The sequence below is a fragment of the Sycon ciliatum genome, chromosome 8 (assembly GCF_964019385.1).
Source record: "Sycon ciliatum chromosome 8, ocSycCili1.1, whole genome shotgun sequence".
Classification (NCBI taxonomy): domain Eukaryota; kingdom Metazoa; phylum Porifera; class Calcarea; order Leucosolenida; family Sycettidae; genus Sycon; species Sycon ciliatum.
Window position 1 is genome coordinate 5,349,246 of NC_088650.1, and position 27,675 is coordinate 5,376,920.

At 48.2% G+C, this 27,675-nt stretch overlaps 1 protein-coding gene across 2 annotated transcripts in view; it reads right to left on the minus strand.

Moving 5' to 3' along the window:
- The window catches only part of LOC135822903 (oxidation resistance protein 1-like), a 16,331-nt gene extending 5,305 nt beyond the window's left edge, over positions 1-11,026 (minus strand). The window contains exons 1-12 of one of the 2 annotated variants that reach the window (XM_065335742.1): positions 10,812-11,026; positions 9,772-9,917; positions 9,229-9,263; positions 8,017-8,124; positions 7,610-7,708; positions 6,022-6,420; positions 5,075-5,265; positions 4,454-4,789; positions 3,161-3,333; positions 2,727-2,859; positions 1,485-1,758; positions 1,104-1,273 (exon numbers count right to left, since the gene is read on the minus strand). In XM_065335742.1, coding sequence (XP_065191814.1) covers positions 1,104-1,273; positions 1,485-1,758; positions 2,727-2,859; positions 3,161-3,333; positions 4,454-4,789; positions 5,075-5,265; positions 6,022-6,420; positions 7,610-7,708; positions 8,017-8,124; positions 9,229-9,263; positions 9,772-9,917; positions 10,812-10,837 — 2,090 coding nt within the window. In that variant the 5' untranslated portion in view covers positions 10,838-11,026. Of the gene's footprint in view, positions 1-1,103; positions 1,274-1,484; positions 1,759-2,726; positions 2,860-3,160; positions 3,334-4,453; positions 4,790-5,074; positions 5,266-6,021; positions 6,421-7,609; positions 7,709-8,016; positions 8,125-9,228; positions 9,264-9,771; positions 9,918-10,040; positions 10,647-10,811 lie in introns of those variants that run through there. The other variant, XM_065335743.1, reaches the window with a different exon arrangement.
- Positions 11,027-27,675: the final 16,649 nt, after the last annotated feature.

Consider the following 27,675-nt stretch of genomic DNA (forward strand, 5'->3'; position numbering starts at 1 on the left):
ACACACACACACACACACACACACACACACACATGCATGCACACACATGCACGCACACACATAGTCACTCACACTCACTCACACGCACACACACACACACACACACACACACACACACACACACACACACTTCTAAATGTATGTACGTCATCACTAACACTAGGCTTATGTGCCACCAGTGCATCCTGAACGACCAGGCTTGTATTGGAAACAGGCTTCTAGCATGTGAGACAGGCTACAGTACAATACAAGACTACACTACGGTACTGTAGAACGGGTAATTTTAGCGACGTAAAAACAAAAACCCTAGCGAATTTAGCGATCTACTCATTTTCGCTTAAGTTGCAAGTCGCTAATCCGTTGAGACATTAGTAGTGCACTGGTGATCCGTGAGTAAAATCGCTGCAAATCGCTAAAATAAAACGTCGCTAACCGGTTGACAATGGGAAAACGCTAAAATTACCCGTTCTACAATATACACGTACAGCGAAACTTCAGTGAGGGGTCGTTGCAAAAGTTTTTCGTCGTCCCCGAAACAAACATCGTTCATTTCGTACTCCAACCCCCTCCCCTCCCTCTGAAACGAACACAGCTTGCTGTGCTGGACAACGAAAATCACCTGCATGTACATGTCATATGTACGGTGTCGGTCGCCTTGCGATTTTGGCTAGCACTCCCCCCCCAAACGAATGATGTTCGTGTCAGGGATGACAAAAAAACTTTTCCGACGACCCCTAAGTACAATGGACATAGCACTTGTGATTATAACGTGCTACGGATAAAATAAAGTATGAGTTCGAGGGCTGTCGAGTTAGCTAACTGTTACACTAGTCATTTAAAAACTTCTCTTGTAAAGTGTACGCTTTCTACGCCCAGCACTCGCGTAAAGGCCGATTCATACTTTAATTCGCGTACGGGAAAGCCATCGTGCGACCGCCGGGCGACGACTTTCCCGTGTGCGAAATAGTTGAGCTCAGATCAACTTTTTCGCGACGCGACGCGTTTCCCGCACGCGAAATGAAGCACGAATCGGCCTTTATGCAGGGACCATGCCCATGGCCAGCACTCGTGTAATACATGGGCCATGCGTGCTGCTCACTTACCGTGCAGGCTTTGGCGGATCCAAGTCACTCGGCTCAAGATAGTACCAGCCCTCCTCGATGGAGAGACTACGCGCCGCCATGCTGCCAGCCGACCGAGGATCACTGCCCATCGACTGGGAGCGTTTCTTCATGGACACGACGGCATAGTCGCTGGGATAGTGGTGTGGACTCTGTGTATGATACAGACATAGACAGAGACATAGAGAGAGGAAGATAGAGGGGGGGGGGGGGGGTCCGCAATCAAACATTACACACCAAAAGATTGAACATAACCGGCAACACACTTTTTCTGCAGGTCACGACCCTATCCGATCATGCATATTAGCGTAATCTGGAGTATCTGAAACTCGTGAAAAGATGCGAAAGCACTTGAAAACGTACCACATCCGAGCCGGAGGAGACAACTCGCACCATGCCGCCCGGCACACTTGTACTAGTGCCGACGCTACCAACGGGCGCGGACGTCACCTCAACACCACCGACAACAGCATCAGGAACGCCAGCTACACCACCAACACCGTTGCCGTTGGCCGCACCGGAACTGGAGTTGGCGGCGTTACTTCGCAAATTGTTATAGAGAAGAGATATCTCCGAGAAGGGAACGTTCTTCAGCTTGCGGATGTTGTGGCAGAGGAAGTCGAATACCAACTGCTTTCTGAAAGCATGAAGAACAAGATGAAACACAAGACGAAAAAAACAGACAATGGGAGTCAGAGCAGGGTCTATCTCGGTCAAGTCGTAATTCGTAAATGCACGCACGCACGCACGCACGCACACATACACACACACACACGCACAACATCGTGCATACCGTATATTCTCTATTATAAGCACAGGTCTCCATTACTAGCACACTGTGAGCACCTTTCGAAACATTACAAGCACAGTCCCTATTATTAGCACGGTCTTGGTGGAAATCAATGCTGCATGCATGATATCTAGCATGTATTTCTTCTTGCTCTGTATGGATATATTGGTTGAAAAAAATATAAGCACGGTCTCCAATATAAGCGCGGTCTCCAATATAAGCACGGGGTAGAGAGGTGTTGAAAAAATAGAAGCACGACGCTTATAATACAGAATATACGGTATACAGTTATACCAAGAGTAGATAAACAAGAGTGTGCAACTCCGGATCTCTTCTGCACAATCTGCAGATACCCCCGCCCAAGGCGGAATTTTTTGTTGACGTCACCTTTTTTCAGGGAAACGCGGACTTTGCCGCAGAGCAGTGTGAGAGCACGTGCTGGGCACCGACCTTGTAGTCCAAAGCCCCGCCAAGTGCACGAGGGAAACCTCTCCGAAAGGCTCGCAGCGCGTGCGTCGTCGAAAAGATTACGTCAACAAAAAAATTCCGCCGTGGGCCAACCCATCCGCGAGTTGCACACTCTTGTTTATCTACTCTTGGTTATCTACTCTTGGTTATCTACTCTTGTTTATCTACTTTTGTTTATCTACTCTTGGTTATCTACTCTTGGTTATCTACTCTTGGTTATACTGTTATATATACAAACACACATACCGGTGCATGTGCCCCTCTCCATAATGCACACACACACACACACACACACACACACACACACACACACACACACACACAGACCCTGGGCAGCAAGAACTCACTTCGCTCCAGGTATGGCAAACACGTGTTCCTTCTCCGGCTCGGACGTTTCCTGACTCAGCGGTTGCGTTCTCATGCACAGGTAACCGGGAAGAGACATGTGTTGGAGCGCTGGCCGAGACATGTCATCATCCACTGAAACACACACACACACACAGGCGCACACACAGGCGCACACACAGGCGCACACACACACACACACACACACACACACAAAGAGGTCAGGCGGCATAATATTAATACTGGTACCATGAGAAAAGAAGAAAAATGTGAAAAATACAGAGACAGAGCCCGAGATGAGGCCACATACAGACACAGACACATGCAGACACACAGACAGACAGACATGAAAAAGAGAATGCACTTGTCACAAGCGGTGACACTCATCACAATCTCCCGACTACATGAAAGGAAGAACACGAGCTGTGTTACATACGGGTGCTGGAGCGTTGCCGGAAGAGACCTTTCCGCTTGTTCGGACTGCGACCAATTGACGAACCACTACCTGTGGGTCCGGCAGTAGTCAAGCCGCTACTCTTTGTGTCACTACTGCCGCTTGTCTGTCTCTGCATTGGGCTCTTCCCCGGTGAGGGTGCAGGGCTGGGAGCACTGAACAGGAAAGAGGAGAAGAAGAAGACTGAAATCACTTCCAAGAAGCACAATTTCGTAGATCAGCAAAGTTGTATACGAGTTTGTATTGTGTGTTCGTATGAACCAACAGGGTTTGCTAGTATGCCGCCATCATGGGATACGGAATCATTTTGGATGGAGCACTAAAACTGCTTGCATGACCTCATCACTGGACAATGAAACACGATATCACATGGCTTGCTAGCATGACATCATCACGGGCCACTACAAATGTCTGCATGATGTCATCATTGCAGGATGACCCATCACACAGCACAGGATTTGCTAGCATGACGTCATCACGAGACACGGTCCACTTCAAACGTCTGCATGATGTCATCATTGCAGGATGATGACATCACATGACATGGGCTGCTAGCACCACATCATAACAGTACAATGCTGTACTCCACGTGGCAGCTGTGCATGAGGGGACAGTACAAGCCCCAGGAGAGGGCATACCACTGATTCCCATCGATCTCGTTCCACTCATGCCGACACCCGCACAATGTGCAAGCCAACTAACGACCTACTCGTCCAGAAATTGCACACCCCTCTATGTTCAGTAAACCTGTTAAGGCGACCACTCGGATAAGGCCACCACCTGTCCTAGAAGGCCACTGCAACCAGCACCAAGGGATGCTATTTCCAGTCAAACGACCCCGGATAAGGAGACCACCTGGTTACCGAGACCACATGTTGAAGGTCCCTTGAGCGGCCGGTCGTCTTAGACAGGTTTCACTGTACGCATGCCCAATCTGTATGTACACGTACACGTATGTACTGCAAAACACTCAAATCTGTGGACAGCAACTGTTTCGCTCTGTTAGAGCTCCTCAGCATAGCTCAGAGGACCGAAGCGCAGCTCTTCGCAATGTACTGTAAAACATGTAATTTTCGGTACAACTTTAATTTCGGTGATCTCGGTACAGAAATCAGCCACCTAAATTACACCTAAAAGGCACTAGAGTATGCACTGTATGTGAACGGAATGCTGGTCACCTAATTCTACATTACACCTGAAACCTGGCAGGTCTCTGCCACCGAAATTTTAATGCACCTAAAATAATTACATGTTTTACAGCACCCGAAGACGTACCTTCGAGATCCGTTGCTACTGGCGCGGACCAGCGGTGGCGTGAACGACGCTGCAATCGCTCGCAATCTCATGGCCGGAGACGGTCGTGCACCTGTTGACGATGACGTCGCTGTCTGCAGTACTGGCAGGCCGTTGTTGTCCTTGTTATCACGAGAAGCACCAGCTGATGGTGATGGCTGCTGCTGCTGCGTTGTGGCCTGGCTTGGCCGCTGCGCTGATGGCTGTGATGCTGGTGCTGGAGTTTCCGTTGATAGGGTGCAGTGGGCGCGTGGTGCGATCAGTGACCACTCGTCGCACGACACGAACAGAAAGTCGGACGTCTGCGAGCGGCTACGGCTGCACGGAGAATGCACAGGACACACGTGCACGCACGTACACACGAGTACACACAAGTACACACACACACGCAGAGTTCAGACACAATGCAAGACTATATGTGCATGCATACACTCAGGCATGTATGGCAGGATGGTCTCTTCGACCAAGAGTACAAGAAACTCAGAGGGTGGGGTGCAGTTTGTGACTTTTTCTGCATGGGGGAAACTCTCCCCAACCCACCCAACAAACAAAACGTTTTGGTTGCGTGCAGCAAAAGACCGATAATTACGGACGACATCTTACCTCATGGGCACGGGTTTGTCGAGAACGGACATCTTGACCAGGTCCGGGAACATGCCCAGAGACGTGACGGACGAGAAATGCATGCTGCAGACAAACGAGTCGGCGCCGACGGAGCGCACCAGCCGGTCGGCGCCCCACGGCTGGAAGTCAATGCGATCCCTGGTCAGCCGTAGCGTGCCGCGTGCGATGCCCTACAGCACACGTCATGGAAACACACACACGCACACACACACACACACACACACAGAAATACAGCTGTGCTCAGTGAAATCCGATACAAAGTGCATACACGTACAGTCAACTTGGCTAATAACAACTGCGGATATAACGACAATTCGCCAATAACGACAGAATTTCCATGCCCAGAGCAAAGTCCCATCCAACCTGTATACATACAATGAGACTTCGGGTATAACGACACTTCGGGTATAACGACACTTCGGGTATAAGGACACTTCACGAGTAAGGACACTTTTCTGATGCCCCGTCGAGAGTCGTTATACGCAAAGCTGACTGTATTTGGGGTCCTGAACTTGCATGGGGGGGGGGGGGGGGGGGGGGGAGGTGATAGCAGCAGCAGAGAAAACAGACCCTATGGCAGTACAAAATGCAACACACGGAGAAACGACAGCAGAACCCCCCCCCCCCCCCCACACACACACAGAATTAGCACCACCACCACCACCACCACCACCACCACCACCACCACCACCACCACCACCACCACCACCACCACCACCACCACCACCACCACCACCACCACCACCACCACCACCACCATCACTACCACCACCACCATCACTACCACCACCACCATCACTACCACCATCACCATCACCACCACCACTACCACCACTACCATCACCACCACCACCACCACTACCACCACCACCATCACCACCACCATTCCAACACCAACAACAATGATAGAAGAATCAGGAACTCACCTCCTCCACATTGACGATCTGTGCATCAATAGCCACCAAGCTGTCGGTTATGATCTCTAGCGGCGGTGGTTCCTGGTTGCTTGGCAACATGGCCGAAGGCTTGTTTCGAATCACGGGCAAATCGTCCACTTCATCCACATCGGAAAAGTAGGACTCGACAACGTGTAAGGAACTGCTTGGGGAGGAAACGCTCTCCTTGGTACCAACTGACGAGATTTTGCTACGATTGGCGACGGCGGCTCCGGAGGCGACAGCACTGGGTGACTTAAGGGACGTGCAGCTTGAGGATGTGGAGCAGGCAGAGGTGACCTCGCCGACGGATTGGCAAGACGAGGTGGGCACGGCGGACACCGGTGAGAGCGCACTTCGCTCTGAGTCACACGAGCTGACGCCGCTGGACTGTAGGGTTTAGAAAATACACACACACACACATACACACAGAGGAAGAAAAGCAGAGGCTAAGAGAGTGAGTGAATTTGTGAGTGAGCTGAGAAAGAGAGAGAGAGAGAGAGAGAGAGAGAGAGAGAGAGAGAGAGAGAGAGAGAGAGAGAGAGAGAGAGAGAGAGAGAGAGAGAGAGAAGAGAGAGAGAGAAGAGAGAGAGAGAGAGAGAGAGAGAGAGAGAGAGAGAGAGAGAGAGAGAGAGAGAGAGAGAGAGAGAGAAGAGGAAGAGGGAGAGGAAGGGCGAGAGAGAGAGAGAGAGAGAGAGAGAGAGAGAGAGAGAGAGAGAGAGAGAGAGAGAGAGAGAGAGAGAGAGAGAGAGAGAGAGAGAGAGAGAGAGAGAGAGAGAGAGACCTCAACTGGGGGAACTCGTGCAGCTTTGCCTTCCAACTTTATACAAGCTAAAATACCAAAGTGCCCACCACCTGTGAATTAGAGAGAGAGAGTAGCTTGGATATACACTACCGCAATACAATGTCATGTGTCTAGTCATCTGCTATCAAACCCTATATTGTCAGTACTGTATAACATAGTACAGCAAAGACCCCCCTCCCCCACCACACACACACAAACACACACATACACATCACCACCACCACCACCACCAGCAGAAGCAGCTGCAGCAGGAGTAGCACCACACACACAGACACACACACACACACACACACACACGTGCACACAGACAGCTGACCTTTGACGCCCATCGCCGGAGGCGATGATAGCAATGCTACGGCAGAAGCCATAGCAACTTGTGCTGGGATTACACCATTCAACAGCTTGCAAGGCTGAAGAATTGACCGTCACTATTCAGCCTGGTCTACACCATACAGCTATTTGGAGTGACATTTTCTGGCCAGTGAATCCCTATTTTTGGTCTTTTCATTTTTTTTTTTCCCCGCACACACATCACACCACATACTCCGGCATGCACTGGCTGTTGGTAACCACCCAGGAGAATGAAAGAAAAAGTCAGGAAGAGTCTGAGAAAGAGAAGAAAGACGTGTGTGACCATAATCGTCGGGAATCGAACCCGCAATCTATCGATTGGAAATCGCTGCACATACCACTGCACCATATGGCACACAGACACACACAGACACACACACACACTGAGACTGTCACAGTTCCTGACGGTTACCGTCTGCTTACAGTTTGCGAGCACGGCAACCTGGTTGTCAGCGTTGTCTCGGCAACATCACTCCCTCTGCGGGTATTTCCCAAAGAGACTGGATCGGGTACAACGATGTGCTGCGGAACATTATATACACACAAAGGTTGCAAACACGCATATCAGGTCAGACTGGATAGAAAACAAGAAAGAAAAAATGAGGTGTGTGTGTGTGGGGGGGGGGGGGGGGGAGAAAAACTGGGATACTGTCAGATTGCGTGCGTGTTTTGGCACTCCTACAAAATCTAAACCACACTGCGTGGAGCCAATGACCTCAGAAGCACACACAGACGCACACGCACACACACACACATTGCCAATCTATGCACACACACGGTGTGTGATCAGCTCACACACACGTCGCCTCTCTTATCATGTATCTTCTTACCTGGCCGGGAAATATGTTGCGACTGGTCAGCTTGTTGAGCTGCTGAAGGGAGCTCGGTGTGGTGTTGAACCGCACGGCAACGCTGGGAAAGGTGTCCCGGTCACTCACCTATGAACACACGAGAGAGTGTGCATACCAGAGTGCACATACAAGCACACATGCACATACACACACGTACACACACACGCGCACACACACACACCATTGGACCATTGGACGCCCATCGCCGGAGGCGATGATAGCGATGCTACAGCAGAAGCCATAGCAACTTGTGCTGGGATTGCACCATTCAACAGCTTGCAAGGCTGAAGAATTGGCCACCACTATTCAGCCTGGTCAACACCACACAGCTATGAAGTGTTTTTTCTGGCCAGTGAATCTCTACTTTTCGGTCTTTTTTTTCACACACACACACACACAGACGCACACACACACACACACACACACACACACACACACACACACACACACACACACACACACACACACACACACACATATACACACACATACACACACACATACACACACCATGCACCATTTACATGTCCACCCTTGTTAGCACGACATTGGTAACAAGACAAACCTCATTAGTAGACAAAGATCCAAAAAACACCCTGGCGCTTGTAACACATTTAACAGTCTTTAGGGGCCGTCCGTAAATATCGAACTTTTTTCACCAAACGAATTATTTTAGTTTAGACCCAACCCCTCCCTCCCTCCCCCTCAGAACGTAAAAATTGTTGACATATACATGTACATGCATATACAAGAAAAGTCGCAAGTGTGTCATTGCTCCTATGGCCATGTACATGTATCGAACTTTTCTGAAACGAAATTGGTCAACCCCCTCCCACCCCATAACGAAATTATTTCGTTTCGTGAAAAAAGTTCGATAATTATGGACGACCCCTTAATACATGCCAGTCCGGAGAGTATAATGAATTATAATACTCGTTTTTAGACAACAATTTTGAAACCCCCGGCGTTGTCTACTAACGAGAGCAGACATGTACACCCGTTGCAAGAAAAGCACGCCAGTCCGCAAATGCACTGGACGTACGCCCATTGATTGTCTATCATTGTAGCAACAACGGCGGACAAGATCCGAATGAATTCATTCACACATACATACATGCGCACGCACGCGCACGCACACACACACACGCACGCACGCACGCACACACACACACACGTAGAGTTCACTCTCACCTCATACAGCATCAGGCCGGGTGTATCTGCGAGACCTAGAACACACAGAGAGGCAAGGAAAACGTAAATTCAAAAACAAAATAACAACGGGTCTAATCAGGATCCTTGTGCTCAGCAGTGTTGTGCATAGGCTGAGCACGCCAGCGCAAGTATTGTGCGCAAACCGAGCATGCCAGCATGAGTATTGTGCACAGACCGAGCACGCCAGCGCGAGTATTGTGCGCAAACTGAGCATGCCCGCATGAGTAATGTGCACGGACTGAGCATGCTCATTTACATTTACACAGACACACACACACGTGCATAGACAAACAATGTGCATAGACAAACACAGACACAGCACAGCACAGCACACACACACACACACACACACACTCTCTCTCTCTCTCTCTCTCTCTCTCTCTCTCTCTCTCTCTCTCTCTCTCTCTCTCTCTCTCTCTCTCTCTCTCTCTCACACACACACACACACACACACACACACACACACACACACACACACACACACACACAGCACACAGACAGCCACAGCACACAAGAACTTACGGCGCAAGACAGACGGAGAGATGCGAGAAGGTGGAGAGCCAAGAGCACTTTGATGGACCTCAACACCAGCACCACCAGCTGCACCAGCCCCAGCAGCAGCCACAGTATCTCTCATACCACCACTGCCTGTGGACACCACACTAGGTCTTCACAAGAGAATGCCACCGATGATACAAGAAACAGAGAGAGAGGAGGAAAAAACACGAACCCCAAAAATATTAGTTGTATTTTGTAAGTCTAAGGACTGAGCCAACACTTTTTTTACTTACACCAACTGGACATTGTGATAGTGATCATACCCACGCACATGCACACACAGACACCCACGGCCACGGGGCGCGCCCTGCACGCACGCGCAGAGCTAATCGCGTCAGTCTGTGCGTACACGCGTAAAGTGCACGACACACACATTATGTACGCACGGTCTATCGAGTACTGGCTGTCTACAGATCTAGTCAGTGTCCGACAATCGAATTGATCGGCGATCTAAATAATTCTCCACGCGCGACACACACCCCTAGAAGTAGAACGAGCTCACGTCCACAGCCGTGACGGACACCTCATTCCAAAGTCACAGGGCGAAAAGAAGACCCTCGGAAGTGCAGATGGGGCACCGGTGGTGCCATTGGAACGAAACGATTGGAGGCATAAGGGAACACCGGCTGACTCGAGACCAATACAAAACACATCGTATGCCCGCTGATAGTGACACTTGGGCCATCCTGTGGAGCTGCAGCTGCAGCAGCACCAGAGCATTGTGGAAGGCCGATGGGGGGCCCAACCAAGCAAGCAACATGACAACGGGTTGTTGAATCAGTGCATCAGCTACGACTGAAGGAAAACCTAGCAGCGACCCCATTCACTCTGACAAACTAGGAACATGAGTCGCTCCAGGATGTCACTCTCAAAAATAGCTCAAACTGAAATCTGCTTAGAAATGAATTGCCTATCGGGTGCTAGGTTAGCTCAAGCACAGACTGTCAGTGAAGCTAAGAGCAGGGAATTAATTAATAATGCCAAACCTACACATTGAACAATACCTTTTCCTTTCGTGAGTTGTCGCCATTCTCTCCAGTACCAAGTCTCACAACCATGAACAACCAACGCACGAGCGATTTTTCTCAGTTTCTTTGTTTCTCCCTCTACCACTCACTGACCAAACCAGAACTGCAGAAGCCAAGATCAAGGCAAGATCGAAGTGACTAAATAAATCGGTGATCTCTGCAGATCTGAGGCTGAGGACGCTGTCTGTTTTTGGTCAAGTCACAACACTCATTCACCAATAATTTTTCTGTTTTTGTGACATAAGTGGCGTGATATCACTCGAGCTCTGATGTTTGAGTTGGCGTCCCGACGTCTCCCGTGACGACAGAAAACTACTTGTACGTCATAATTTTCGGGACACGTGACCAGTCACCACGTGACACGCTGAAAATGTCGAACGAACACTGTATGTACTGTCAGTGTAGCCTAGATCTACAGATAAAAAAGAGAACAGATCAGTGCACAACCAACTACTACTACAACTAGTAGTAGTAGTAGTAGTAGTAGAATTTATTATTTTGATAGGGAAGGCCCTACAGACGTTGCCGTCTTGAAGCCGCCATTGTGGAAACTGCCTGCAGACGAATGCACCGATTCCATGCTTGATGCACTCACTGATTCCGCCTTCCGCAGAGTACCCCCAGATGGCTCACCAGACGTTAACACAATGGCAACTAGCTTCTCTATTCTATGCAAAAGAGTTCTGAACGAAAAGTCGCCTGTGAAACAAATTACCATCAGTGCTAGGGCTAAGCCTAAACCACAGCCTTGGGTAAGCGATCAACTCCGAAGGTTGTTAGAAAGGCGCAAGCACCTCCACGCGAGGGTTTTGAAACATCCCGGAAATGAATCTGTGAAACAACAGTACAGGGCAACAAGGAGGGAAGGCACACTGTTAAATAGAAAGCTGAGACGAGAGTATTACAACAGGGAGTTTCGAGATGTGAAGAATAAGCCAAGGCAACAGTGGGCGCTTCTAAACTCGCTCACAGGGCGCAACTTTGTCCGTGAACAACCAAAAGCTACGTTAGGCGATCTGAGTGCCACATTTGCGTCCATTGTCACTGATCCTAATCCTTGCCCACCCTTGAGCAACCTAATACCTGACATCTCGACAACAGCTGACGCAGACGCCCCATCTTTTAAAGAATTTCGTGCCGTTTCAGCTCTGGAGATAAGCGACCTGTTGAAGCATTTGAACTGTGCCAAGGCAGCTGGATCGGATGACATTCCTCCTCTGCTCCTACGCCTCTGTGAGCCTGCCGCTGCAGGTCCCATAGCGCAGATCATAAACGAGTCCTTGAGTACTGGAATGGTGCCAGACGTCTACAAATTGGCTACAGTGTGTCCTGTCCACAAGTCAGGGGACAAATCTGAAGCGTCGAATTATCGCCCCGTTTCACTTTTGCCGATTGTTTCTAAGATCCTTGAGAAGGTAGTACATCGGCAAATGATTAGGTTCCTTCAAGATCACGCTGAGCTTCGTATTCTCCCAGACGAGCAATTCGCCTACCGCAGAGGGCACTCCTGTGAGGATGCGTTAACTCTCGCAGTAAACCGCTGGATGATGAGTGTGGACAAGGGCGAGTATTGCGGGGTTGTACTCGTGGACATGAGCAAGGCCTTCGATCGGGTACGCCATGAACTACTACTTAACGAGCTTCAAGCTATTGGCATAAGCGGAGTAGCACTACAGTGGTTCTCCAGCTATCTCCAGGGTCGACGACAACAGGTGAAAATTGGAAATAACAGAGGAGACGAGACACATTGTACACGAGGCGTTCCGCAAGGGTCGGTGCTAGGGCCTCTGTTATTCTCTTTGTACGTGCGACATGTCCCTGGAGTACTTCGCCACGCAGAGTCCCAACAGTATGCTGACGATATCGCCTTTTATATACACTGTCAGTCTACTGGAGAACTTCAGCACAAGTTGACAAGTGAGTTGAACAGACTAAATACGTACCTTGGAAGCATTGGTCTCATCTTGAATGCCCAGAAAACGAAGTTCATGGTGCTTCGGAAGAAGGCTCTGCCTCTTCCGCCGGATCTTACCATTGCATGCGGTGGTGTCGATATTCGACCTTCTGCCACAGCGCGTTATCTTGGCCTCATTATTGACCAACACCTCACCTTTGAGGATCAAGTCAACCATGTGTGTACATCTGTTTATAAGAAGATAGGAGCATTCCGCCGCTGCCGCCGTACAGTAGATCACACAACTAAGCGAATATTTTATTTATCCCTCATCCAATCCACTATTGAATACGCCAGCAACTCGTATGCTCACTGTCTTACACCATCTTTATACTCTCGCCTTGTTACTTTAAGTCATATCAGCATGAAACAGGTTTTTGGTCTCCCTCGCCGTACCCCGACTGTCTTTGTTTTGCGGCACGCTAAGTTATACTCCCTCGAATCTCGTCTCAACTTGAGGCTTTTTATTTTTGTTTTCCGCTGTATTCATCAGCTTACAAGTCCTCTTCTTTCCTCAATGTTCACCCTCCAGTCGGCTGCTACTTGCACCGAGAGGCGCACTAGAGGGCAATCATTCTCTTCACTTTCTTTGCCCGCTGCTACCACTAGATATGGCATGTTCTCCATTTCTTTCCTTGGCGCTGATAGGTGGAATTCTCTGCCTGTCTCGTGTCGTCAGGTTGAGCATCTATCCGTTTTTGTTTCGCTCTGTAAAGAGCACTTAGGGTTCCCTGTAACAACTACAACTATTACTTACATATTTGTGTTAGTTACAAGAAGAATGCAAGTCGCGACTCGAGTATGTACTGATGTATCATTGTATGCGCGAGTGCGATATCATGATTATCGCATCAGAAAGAGTGCGGTACGAAGAAAGCTTGCAAGAGTACGAGTACATCATGTGTAGATCTACATGAAGTGTACATGACTGTACATAAAAATTAATGTACAGTACAGTCATGTAACTCCCATGCATTCTCTTGCCGTCTTGACTCTTGACCCAGTCTTGTCAGTCTTGTCGCTCTTGTCGTCTTGAGTTGAGTCTTGGTGCTACATGTATACACCATGTACACTAGGGACCGGGGATTCTGCTCGAAAGGCAGAACCATACAAACCTTATGGCGGGCAATTCCTCGAATTCTGCTCCATTTCTTTATCCACATACCAAACATGCATGAAACTTACCAGAAAAAGTACCGAATTCTGCCAATTTTTCTGCCGGCAGAATCCGCCGGACCCTATACTTTATAGGCCTAATGTACTCGTACACGGTTGGTAGATTCTACACCATGGACCATGGTACACGCCTACAATCTACATGTACATGTACGTACATGTACGTACAGACTACGCTCTTCCCTTGTCGGCCTTGGTGTACAGGCTGATGTATGTTACTATGTACAGCACTCGTACTCGAGTCGTAGTACTGCCGCCTATAGTCTAGACTAGAGGTATACCTCTACTCTAGACTACTCTAGCCTAAACTAAAGTATTTTTTTAAGGCCTCTTTATTTCTTCCTTTCCTCTGGCCTAGGCTAGGCTCGTACTCGTATAAATAATCATCATCATCATGATCTACTACACTGCTGGCAACTGAAATCCGACCCCCTGGGCGGTGCGTTCACTTTCTAGCGGCCTCTACATGTATTTCGTAGTGTTACAATCCCACGCCAGGTCTTTGCGATGTACCGCTCAGTAAGGGATCGGATTTCAGTTGTCAGCACTGTAGTATTCTTCATTGTACAACTACCGGTTGTGATTTGACTTGATGCCACAGGCACCATGGCATTGGCAGGCAGGCAGTGCCGCTGGCCCTCTGCCTGCATCATTGCATGCTGTCTGGTGCCTGGCTGGGGTGGTGTTCTGTCATTGTCAACACAACAGACATCACCGAGTTCGAGCCTGACTGAGTCTCCACGCGCAGAGAAGGCCTAGCCTGCTCATGTCACTCGCGCAGGCGCTAGGCGGCAAAGACAAAGTAAAGCGGAGACAGGAGAGGCTAGACTAGAGTAGAGTAGAGGGTACAGCACTAGCCACTACTGTAGTACTACATGTACAGTGAAACCTGTCTAAGGCGACCGCGCTCATTACAAGGGACCTTCAAAATGTGGTCTCTGTCACCAGGTGGTCTCCTTATCCAGGGACTGGAAATAGCATCCCTTTGTCCTGGTTACACTAACAGTGGTCTTCTAATCTAAGTAATAATTTAGTTCTGGAGCAGGTGGTCGCCTTATCCGAGTAGTCGCCTTGACAGGTTTTACTGTGGTAGGCAGGCCAGCATAAGGGGAAGGGAGGCTCCCGCCCATCTATGACTATGATAGGGGGTGATTTTTCTTGATGATGTCAGAATCAGATGAACACTTTTACTGTAACACGAGAAGGCCTAAAAAGGGCCTTGGCCTTCTCGTGTTACAGTGACTGTTGCTCCTCAAAAGAATGTCAGGACTCAGGCCAGGGGTCCTTCCGCGATGATACCGATAGGCTCAGCCGCTATCATCGTGATCATACGCCATACCCCGCCATACCAAGCCTAGCTTCCCAAGACGGTGCTGCAAAACCAGATGATCTGAGGCTTCTGAGCGGAATGTAGCCATTTGTACTGTCTTTTGTAGGCACCAGGTCCAGGGCCTAGTACTAGTACTACTAGCTAGCTAGCTAGGCCTAAGCCAAGGCTATGCCGATAGCTATGCCTAGGCTGTAGCCCAGCGTGGGCCAGTTTGTATGGCTTAGCGGCCTACAAGTTCAACTATTACTTCAACTATACCTTACTAGGGCCCGGGCGGCTCTAGGGGTGTGCGGATAATGCTCGAAAAAGGTGGCAGATTCTGCTCGAAAAGCAGTGATAATGGCAGAACCATACAAACCTTATGGCGGGCATTCTGCTCCATTTCTTTATCCACATACCAAACATGCATGAAACTATAAACCAGAAAAAGTACCGAGTTCTGCCAATTTTTCTGCCGGCATTATCCATGTTATCCGCATATGGCGACCTAAGGGACCATCGCAAAAGTTCGCAGAAGCCCCTGAAACGAAGAGCATACGTTTGGGGGGGAGGGAGTCGTGTCGAAAATCGCAAACCGGGCTTCAATTCAAAAAAGTATTGACGACATGTAGGAGCTGATATCGTGGATATAGATTAGCATGCCATCACAGCCGGCGTAGATCGCTTGTCAGGACGCGTAGTCATGCGCGTGTCGCGTAGCTGGCTGCCTGTACACTGTGTGTAGTCTAGTACCAAGAGTCCATAAAACGCGTGGTTTATGGACTCTTGCTAGTACTAGTACTAGCACTAGTACCAAGAGTAGATAAACAAGAGTGTGCAACTCCGGATCTCTTCTGCACAATCTGTCTGCAGATACCCCCGCCCACGGCGGAATTTTTTGTTGACGTCACCTTTTTTCAGGGAAACGCGGACTTTGCCGCAGAGCAGTGTGAGAGCACGTGCTGGGCACCGACCTTGTAGTGCAAGACCCGCCAAGTGCACGAGGGAAACCTCTCCGAAAGGCTCGCAGCGCGTGCGTCGTCGAAAAGATTACGTCAACAAAAAATTCCGCCGTGGGCCAACCCATCCGCGAGTTGCACACTCTTGTTTATCTACTCTTGCTAGTACTAGTAGCAGGGGTTCATAGGCCGATGATATGATAGGGTTTATGAACCCCTGACCCTGCTGTGTAGTATAATTATTATAATAATTATTATGTGTGCAGCATCCAAGTGAAATAATGAAGCCCATATTGTGAATGTCGTTTCGTTTGAGGGGGGAGGGAGGGGGGTCAGGCCCGAAACTCACGGTCTTCGTTTCGGGGGCTTCTGCGAACTTTTGCGATGGTCCCTAAAGAGGCTACAGTCCAGACTCAGTAGACAGTAGCAGGCCAGGGCTCCGGTTGGGAGTCGGGACTCCGTCTCGGGAGTATCAAAATACCGGTACATGTACATGTACATCCTGGCAGTCAGTCTACAAAAACTAACTTGAAAAAGGCTGTTATGTGGTGTTGAGTGTCATGGTCATACGGATGGAAATATGTGGAGTCACAATCATAACACTCGAGTAGTGACGTGTACGGACGGTGTAGATACACCTGACACATAGTCCATCGGCCAAGTCTCAAAATCGAAAGTGGTGATGCACTGAGCTTCCAACTAAACGCGACCATACCCAGCACGTAGAGAATATATCAGAGAACACTATTCCGTTTGTTGGACGTGCCGAATTCAGTCCAGGGCGTCGATACGAAGCGTTCTTCGTCGCCGAGTTTTTTACTGTGCGCTCCATTTGAGAGTGCGCAGAGTTCTGATCGAGAGTTTTTTGAGCAGATTTTCAAATTTTTGAGGCTGTCAGCTGACAGCTGTCAACCCTAAATGGCACTTAGTATGTGACAGGCAATAGGTTTTGGTGCCTCCGTATGCCTTCTAATAAGTTCTATCTTCCTTCGTTTCACTTCGCTGCTTCGCCCACCACCTCAGGAGATGACAGCGTACCTGCACTAGTCAGCTCTCGCTAACCCTGTCTCTCTTTCTCCGTCTTAGCGCTCGTCATTCGTGTCCTTCTGCTGGGGCGAGCTTGATACTGTTGTGTCGTAGTTTTTAGGCAATAGTGGCTGTTGTTCGCGTGACGATCAGGATTTATGGAGAAAGACGACGACTCGCCAAGTTCCCATGCAGCCACAGACGGCGTAGCAATTCTTACCGCCAACTCTTCGAGCAACGGAACCGGCCTGAGTTGGAAATCGTGTCTGTGTAATTGTGCCACGATACGGATGAAACACACAGGCTCACATGTGACGAGATGAAGATAATCTCAACAGGCTGACGGAAATCCAACAGACTCACGGGAACGCTGCAGTTATGGTCGGAGACGCGGAGTTATTTAGTCACTGGTAAATGTTGCATCGAGTGCTGTGTGCTCTAACACAATTGTAAAATCATGAAAAAGCGAAAATAATGCAATGGTGGGGCTGAGTGGTGTTCTGTGGAGGAGACGTCGCTGTCTCAGTATTCAACGCCGGACCCTGTATTTCAAATCTGTGGTCATGCTCGATCATAAGTTCCTGTATGGCTCCAGTGCCTTCTCAGCATTGTTGCCGGGTAAGCACCTGGATCGTCTCCAAGTACTGCGGCTCTGGTGGCTTGAGGGATGTACGGGTGCTCGCCGTGCACCCCTGCCGGCAATCTGCTAGTGAAGCTTGGTACCTACTGTGTCCGGGAGATTTTCATCCAGAAGCTGATCTTCCTAGGCTGGAGCTGCTGCTACTCCTGTGCTAGCCCTCAACCACTGGCGCTCCTACTCGGCTCCAGTGTGGGCCATTAACCACCCTGCCCGATTTCGAACTGTTGCTATTCCACACCGTCAGCATTTAACTCTCAGGTCAGACATTGATCCCTCCCACCATATGCTATCTGTCTGTCTGCCTTTCTCTCTCACACACAGATGTGCGCGCATACACACGAACACACATGCACACACACACACACACACACACATGCACACGCAGTGACACAAACATACACATAGCCAACTTCTCTGTGTTTGGTGATCATCATCTGTTTTCTGATGTGCAAGCTCACCTCTGATGCCGGTTACTTCCTTGCTTAGACCCGGTCTGCTATTAGACCAGTCTGCTCTCCCTTCACTCGCTTGTAAATCCTACTTGGAGCAGTAAGGTTGTGTCACTGCTCCTACTGATGTCATTGTTGTGAAAGCAATATCATCGCCATTGGTGGTAATTTTCCACCGTGCATGAATCATTAACAATCATCATCTATGTGTCACGGCCTAACCATCCTCGTAACTCCCCTCATTGTGACTAGTGCTGTACCGTTGAAACCTACTTTGCTTCAGTGTATATTCGCCCCGGGCAAAGCTCTTGTTTTGTTACATAGTGATCTGACGCAGTGTGCTATAGCCTGTCGGGTAATATGGATAAGATTAGTACAGTCGGCATCGCCTATCGAGTGACCAGGTACATGTATAAGGATACTAGTACATGTATACCGGCTTAACGATATCGGAACACAAATAGCACTATGTGTGCAGTATTCCTTTCTAAGCTCACGCTGTGCGGTGCAGATAGGTCATGTGTCGTTGCCAACTTGCCGCATGTGCAGCAGGAAGGCACCACATGTCGACTACTACTTATACTGTACAGCATTGTGTGCTTACATGCATCTACGGCCTTGTGGATGCAATTGAGTCTCACATACATGTACATGAAATATTGCGTGTAGTGCGGCATCAGGTGTTAACATACAGTGGCTAAATATTTTTCTCGCAATAATGACCGTATTCACCACAGGTGTGTTTATGTCCAGAGCCAACTCAAGTCCTGTATTATTTATGACCATGACAACAAGACTTCCGGGCTGAAATTCTTCTATGACAGGCATGAACACTTGCCTTACAATTGATCGTGATTGTACGAAGTACATATTCGCTGTTGCATCAATTTTGCACCATTTATATTGTAGTGCCACTAGTGGTATCACCTGCATGCGTATTGAGTCAAACAAGGTTACCTCTGTATAATTATGCTTATCGTGGCTATCAAGAGCTTCGATGCAAATTCCCAGCTGACGAATGGTGTCCAGCTTGTGTTCAGCTCAGCTGGCACTCACAACTCATAATAATTGCGTTCTAGACGCCAGATGAGATGTTTCAGCTACAATGTAGACACAACGTCCGTGTTCAAGAAAGCCGTCACTTCATCTTCTGTCCATCCTCAATAGCACGTTCAAGCAAATACGTCTGAAACACAGTAGCGACAATCCGACAGCGGCGACACGCCGTCTTCTCCGAATGACCTTCTACCGTTCTAATTCAGATTCCCCCAAAATGTCAAAATAAATAATAGATTTCCACCAAGCTCGCTAGAATCTTGCGAACCGTCAACATGCAAGCATTTCAAGTGTTCGAGCGTGCGTAGATTCTGCTCAGCGGCTCAAGAACATTCGCCAAGCGAAAAAAAGTCGATGAGAAAGATGTAATGGTGGACGAAATTACGAAAATCGGAAGAAGGTATTCGACCCAGTTCGACTATCCTGGACTGGATTGGCAACGTCCAACAATCGGATTCGTATTCTATGGGGTCTCACGAGCTAGTGTGCCAAAGGGCGTTTAGTTGGAGCTTCAGTGCATCACCTTCGCCGAAAGAGGCCCTTTCTGAGATTTGGCCGATGGACTAACAGACAGACAGTGAAATCCGCTGCACTAGCCTACACTGGCTACAGCTAGCAGTCGAGTTGGCGCTCAGCATCCAGTTCACATGCCAGTGTTCGCAGGTCTACGTGTCGCTGTAGTGTATGGCCCATGCATATCCATGATATCGGCTGCATAGCGTGGGACTGCCTCGATCGGATTTCAGTGAGCAGCAAAATAATAATTGCCAAAAAGGTAGAAAGTCGTGATGTCGATCGAGCATCGGATAAAATCGGAGACGCTGTCGTTTGAACTGCGCCCCCACGATATCACCGGCATTTGTAGTGTTGCTGCGGTGCGTGTGCACCGGTCTCTGGCCATGGCGCAGGAAGGCAGCGGCGCTGCTGGTCAACAGAGCGAGGACGAGGACGCTGGCGGCGTGGGGTTCATGCTCGCTACGGCCGTGTACGACTTCGAAGCAGAACATGAATCGGAGCTGTCGCTGTCTGTACGTGTGCTTAGGACAAACAATTATAATTCCGGAAGAAAAGGAGAAGGACAAAATGTTACGAGTTATGACTAACTGTCCACCAACGTAACCAGATCTTCTTAACTATACAGTCAGCGAGTGCGACAAAATGGCACACAGCTGACAACTGATTTTTGTCCTTCCCCTTTTCTTCCATAATTACTCACCATATGGCCATCCGATTTCGATTATAATTTCTGAAAACAATTTTGTAATTGTAATTCGATGGTGTGGAAATTCAGACATACTTTTGTCTCTGATTGCTCGCTAGTGAGACACATGTTAATGCTAATAATATCGCTGCTGAGCAACAAGGGAGGGGGGGGGGGGCACGTGCTCAGCTCAACTCCAATTTAGATCATTGTATGACTGTGTCTGTGGTTCGGTGAGAGCCTGGACAATTCGCCTGTCCATGCATTGAAAGAAGGAAGAAGATAGCCCAGCCTGTTCATTCTGGCACAGCCAAATATGATAAAACACCAAGGAACTACAAGTTACGCTTTACTGTCCACAAACATCACCAATTACTTGACAATCAGCTCATGCGATAACATTGCACAAAACTGACCAACAGTAACTTGCAGTTCAATGATCCTTTCTTTACTATAAATTAATCATTGGCTCTCCGTTCGAGTCTAGAATAAAATACCAACGAACAAACCATTATGGAAGCAGAGATGGGTGTGTGATATCGGCGATATCAACAGTTCATGCACTCAAAGTCTCTCTCTCTAAACTACGATCACAATCAATGCTACGACACAGTCGCAGACTTTCACAGTTGAACTCGGGGTCGAGAGAGCCTAACTCTCGGGAACGTACTTCTCTTGGTCTGAATCACGGAAAGGCAAAGAATGATTGTGAACACTAGCAATTTATAGAGGAAGTTAGCTATCGGGGAGATCGATAAAACAGCGCAGCGGAGCAGGGAGAAGGATCGCTAGATCGAGATGGACAGCGTAGAGTACGGAATAGCTAGCCGGAGAACAGCGGGCTTTGCGGCAGAAAGATCGAGACTACGGGAAAAGACAGCGAGAACTAGCGGAAAGAATATCGAAGAGAAACAATGGAAACGTTATGTTTAGGTAGCGAATGAAGAAAGAGAAAGAGACGCCAGCGGTGTAACGGAATCCATAACTAATTGCTAAAGCAAGGGAGACAGTGTAGGAAAAGTGATATCTATTATTATGTGTGTGGACCAGACAGAGTGGCGGCAGGAGGAAGAATAAAATCTGTGAAGCATTCAGGCTATTGACTGTGGTGTGCAAAAAGCGTGTCTATCAGGCCGGCGTACAGGTTTCTATAGATGACAGGTCATGCATGCAAAGTGTCACGTGCTCCTACGCTACGGTGCGCCAATACTACACCACACCTTGTTTTCTTGAGAACACGCCCTCGTGTTCAAAGTATACAGGTAGTAAACATGAAAGAAAAAATGAAGCAGGGAAAACAATATAGATAAGGGTGTCTTACGATGACGTTTAAAATGATCTTACAATTTATGGTTGTCTATAGCGGTGAGGTCGCTGGAGTGCATTCCGAGGCCGGAGGTTATAGCGAGGCGGCGGCAGGCGCAGCAGCAGCAGCACCAGCAGGAGCAGGTTGAGCCATGGTGACCGGAGCGCAGGTGGTGAACGAGATTCAGGACAAGAGGAACGAGGACCGCTAAGTGGACAGAGAAGCAAGCAAGTAGCGACCGAGACAGCAAGAGGACTAAAGAAGAAAGCACGTAGAGGACGAACCACCGCTGCCACCAGTGTGATATCGGCGATATCAACAGTTCATGCACTCAAAGTCTCTCTCTCTAAACTACGATCACAATCAATGCTACGACACAGTCGCAGACTTTCACAGTTGAACTCGGGGTCGAGAGAGCCTAACTCTCGGGAACGTACTTCTCTTGGTCTGAATCACGGAAAGGCAAAGAATGATTGTGAACACTAGCAATTTATAGAGGAAGTTAGCTATCGGGGAGATCGATAAAACAGCGCAGCGGAGCAGGGAGAAGGATCGCTAGATCGAGATGGACAGCGTAGAGTACGGAATAGCTAGCCGGAGAACAGCGGGCTTTGCGGCAGAAAGATCGAGACTACGGGAAAAGACAGCGAGAACTAGCGGAAAGAATATCGAAGAGAAACAATGGAAACGTTATGTTTAGGTAGCGAATGAAGAAAGAGAAAGAGACGCCAGCGGTGTAACGGAATCCATAACTAATTGCTAAAGCAAGGGAGACAGTGTAGGAAAAGTGATATCTATTATTATGTGTGTGGACCAGACAGAGTGGCGGCAGGAGGAAGAATAAAATCTGTGAAGCATTCAGGCTATTGACTGTGGTGTGCAAAAAGCGTGTCTATCAGGCCGGCGTACAGGTTTCTATAGATGACAGGTCATGCATGCAAAGTGTCACGTGCTCCTACGCTACGGTGCGCCAATACTACAGGTGTATGGGAGAAGGAGGAGGAGGGGGAAGTACAACAGCTATTGAATAAATTGACTTTTCAGATTTGTGTTGGTGTGAGTGTGTGCATCTAAGGCCACGTTCAGACTACCGATAAAAAAGTGACGGACTGGGATAGTATCCAAGGTGATTTGATCACGTGACGTTACTGGCATTTTGCCAGCGGAACGGTTTTACTGCTGCGGCGGAAACAGCTTTCCGGCAGGAAAACGGTGCTCAGGCTGGGAGTAAGGGGAAATCCTTCTCAGTGCCGCGGTGAGAGCTGCACGACTTACGTCACGGTAACGCTAGTTTATCGGTAGTGCGAATGTCCTTCACGGTTTATCGCCGTTCACCATTTGATGGGGTTCTCGGTAGTCTGAATGCACCCAACGATGCTCAGCTGGTTCTAGAGACCCCCACAGTTGCGAGGCGTATCACAGGAATGATCCAAACCGCACTCTACTGGTACAGCAAAACCTGTCAGGTCGACCACTCGGATAAGGCGACCACCTGTTCTAAACAGCACTGCAACCAGGACCAAGGGATGCTATTTTCAAGACTAGTTACCCTGGATAAGGCGATCACCTGGTAACAGAGACCACGTTTTGAAGGTCCCTTGAGCGGTTGTCTTAGACAGGTTTCACAGTACATGTATCTCGGATTTTGAACTCGCCGACTTGGGCATGTTGCAAGTCCTTTGTTAAGTACCGATGTTGTTCTGTGCGGCAGTATGACTGGAGCTTGGGTTTTTATTAAGTTCCGGTAGTACTTGCGGTGTATGGCTGGGCGCCCAAGGGGTGTGGGGAACACATACATTACTTTGGCCTGGTTGCGGTCCTGTGTTGTGAGCTGCAGCTCCGGCCTCTTCTCGTTCTAGCTCTCACACTTTAAAGCATGACACGAAAGTTCAGCTCGCGTTATTTGGCTCGCATGTCGAAAAACAATGCGAGTGACCTGCAGCTCATGTCTAAATTTGATTTTTACGCCAAATTTGGCGTGAAATTGCCCGTTGCGTCGGAAATAACGTGCATCTTAACCTCTCTATTAACGACCACCCCTTGGGGCCAGAGAAAGTGGTCTTTAGTGACAGGTGGTCCTTAGTTAGAGGTTTGCACAGCACAGCCATAATTATATGAATGTGAGACCGACCCTGCCTGGCCGCCGGAAGTGGTCTGTTGTCCCAGGCTGGTCGCTAGTCACGGTGCTCTTTAGTTACATGTTTTAGAGTCCATAACCCAAGAGCATGCAACTGTGGTCTCTTTTCTATGGGCCAGATGCGCGGCGCGCTGCCTTCATTACATCATTCAGCTGCAGTCCGCGCACTGCGGAAAATCAAACACCGCACTTTCCCTCCAGTTTGAAATGAACTTTCGTACGAAACTGGAGTTCACGCGCCAGAATTCAGAGATTATGTAGGTACTGGAACGAATCGAGCAAAACGGATGGGCTCGTGCGAGAAATTGGGAGTTTGAATGCATGCTTTCAGAGCGTGATGAAGGCAAGTTACGTAATGAAGGCAGCGCGCCGCGCACTGACCCATAACCACAGTTGCATACTCTTGTTTATGCACTCTTGGTTTTACTGTATATGCAATTGCGACCATACAGTGGTATTCGACCATGTTCCTATTGTTCATGAGGTATTCCAGCGTTATAGTCGCACCGCTCCTTGGCACCCCACAGTACGGTGATGGTGCACGTCTTTGACCCTAGTCATAATATTTTAACTGCCATCAAGAGAAATTGCCATCTCACGGTTTTAACATCAGTTACGCAGTTTCCGCTGTGTGAGTGAGTATACAGTGACATGAGGTGCAGAAAAAGGACTGACAGCGTCAGGGTATCCGTCCCTTGATCCAACTGCAGTTACCCCTGCCCCCAGCCCCTTCTCCGGGGGAGACCCACGTGACCAGTTTTGGCAGTGAGCAAGTACAAGTACAGTGAGTGTAATTATGGTGGGGCCCAGAATTAACTATGTTGTCAAGTGTCTCATGTGCCGGCCAAGGTTTCACTGCGGGTGATACGTAGACAACGCTGATACTTGGGTCAGTTTCAGGGCATGCGGATGGTCAAATCTCTTCATAATATTATGCGTGTACATGTATGTTTGTGCGTTTGTGTGTGTTTGTGTGTGTGTGTTTGTGTGTCCAGAGCGGTGACATTGTGCGAGTAATAACACAAGAGGCAGGTGAAGGATGGTGGGCCGGCATACGGGAAGATGGTCAAAAGGGCTTGTTTCCAGGTGACTTTGTCGAACTGGTAAGATCAGAAAGTTCAGTTTGTATGTTTTTTTTTGCATGTGTTGTACTGTTGTGGGTATTGAAATCCGCTGGTATGATCGGCGCCGGTGCGCTTACTGCCTTAGCGTGTACACGCACACTGTACTTCACGTACGCACTGCAGAAATGGACGTGCAGTGCTCGCTGCTGCAAGGCTAACGCCATGTGGCCGCTTGACCTCTCAATGGATTTCAATGTCTACGACAGTACACGATGTGTGTGCATCTCCCTCCCTTTCTCGTTCTCCTTCCCTCTCTTCTTTCCATCTCCCTTTGTGTCTCGCCTGCTTCCGAATGCGTATTCTGTGCATTCTTTGATGCGCATGCGGACCGTGGGGCTCTCGCATTGCCGCATACCTTCAAGTAGACATATGTGTGGTCAAGAGTACTTTTGAAGTACAAAACCCCCAGAGTGTGCAACACCTGATCCAGCTCTGCATAGGGTCTTGGTCGAGCGTAATCGGGTCCTTGCTGCATAATACCGTATCGATCTGAGCAGTCAGGGGAACCCGGGGAGTCGCGGGGACTCTAGGATCAAAAACCACGGAGCCGTGCCTCGAGACCGGCTTTGCGCTGGTGTGGATTGCACGCATGGCATCAGAAGATCCGACTACGCTTGACCAAGACCTTGCGCAGAGCTGGACCAGGCGTTACACACTCTGGCGGGTTATGTACTCTTGCTGTGGTGTTTCATTGTCAGCACACGCCAATCTTAGCGACTGTAAAACTGTAAAACTTCACGTAACTAAATTCCTGAAAGCATTGACCGTGTTCGAGCATGTGAGCGACAACTGAGCGTACTTCAAGCACCGTAATGTCGTGTATCAAAGCTAGGCGTATTCCTGTAGAAGCCGATGGCAGGGCTGGGCTTCTATTCACATCAGGCTTCTGTTTAAACCAGGTATTTCTATGTGTATTCACACTAAAACCAGGTATTTCTATGTGTAACCAGGTATTTTTATGTGTGTTCACACTAAAAACCAGGTCACAATGATTTCTATGTGTGTTCACACTAAAACCAGGTATTTCTATGTGTGTTCACACTAAAACCAGGTATTTCTATGTGTAACCAGGTATTTTTATGTGTGTTCACACTAAAACCAGGTATTTCTATGTGTGTTCACACTAAAACCAGGTATTTTTTATGTATGTTCACACTAAAACCAGGTATTTTTTATGTGTGTTCACACTAAAACCAGGTATTTCTATGTGTGTTCACACTAAAATCAGGTATTTCTATGTGTAACCAGGTATTTTTATGTGTGTTCACACTAAAACCAGGTATTTCTATGTGTGTTCACACTAAAACCAGGTATTTTTATGTGTGTTCACACTAAAACCAGGTATTTCTATGTGTGTTCACACTAAAACCAGGTATTTCTATGTGTGTTACCACTAAAACCAGGTATTTCTATGTGTAACCAGGTATTTTTATGTGTGTTCACACTAAAACCAGGTATTTCTATGTGTGTTCACACTAAAACCAGGTATTTCTATGTGTGTTCACACTAAAACCAGGTATTTCTATGTGTAACCAGGTATTTTTATGTGTGTTCACACTAAAACCAGGTATTTCTATGTGTGTTCACACTAAAACCAGGTATTTTTATGTATGTTCACACTAAAACCAGGTATTTTTTTATGTGTGTTCACACTAAAACCAGGTATTTCTATGTGTGTTCACACTAAAATCAGGTATTTCTATGTGTAACCAGGTATTTTTATGTGTGTTCACACTAAAACCAGGTATTTCTATGTGTGTTCACACTAAAACCAGGTATTTCTATGTGTGTTCACACTAAAACCAGGTATTTCTATGTGTGTTCACACTAAAACCAGGTATTTCTATGTGTAACCAGGTATTTTTATGTGTGTTCACATTAAAACCAGGTATTTCTATGTGTGTTCACACTAAAACCAGGTATTTCTATGTGTGTTCACACTAAAACCAGGTTTGTGTGCCGATTGTGTATCTTGAAAACTGAGCTTGTATTCAACGCAGGCTTCTACATGAGACAGGCTTTAATACAACTTACAAGACACTACGCGTATACGGTAATTCGGAAAGAAAAAAATTCCGCGGCATGTACAGTGGAACCTGTCTACTATGCCGACCGCTCTGGAGATCTTACAATTGTGGTCCCCAGTGTACGCGTGGTCTTCTTATCCAGGGTCATTTGACTGGGGAAAAAAACATCACTTGGTTCTGGTTGTCGTGGTCCTCTGGGGGTGGGTGGTCGCCTTGACAGGTTTTATTTTGTACGTTTCGTGTAGATGTTGATTTTAGGTAAATCCATCACACCACATTCCATCCAGCTTGTATTTATTTTACTATGTGCACATCCCTCCAAAAAATGGGGGTAATGAAAGAGACAAAGACAAAATACAGAGACAACAAAGGAGTAGTAGGTGCTGCAAGAGCTGTGCTGGTCAGTCGCAGTGCACTCCTCCGACCATTCCGGTCTCGGAACCAACATGGACTGTGCGGGCCAAGGGGGACTACTC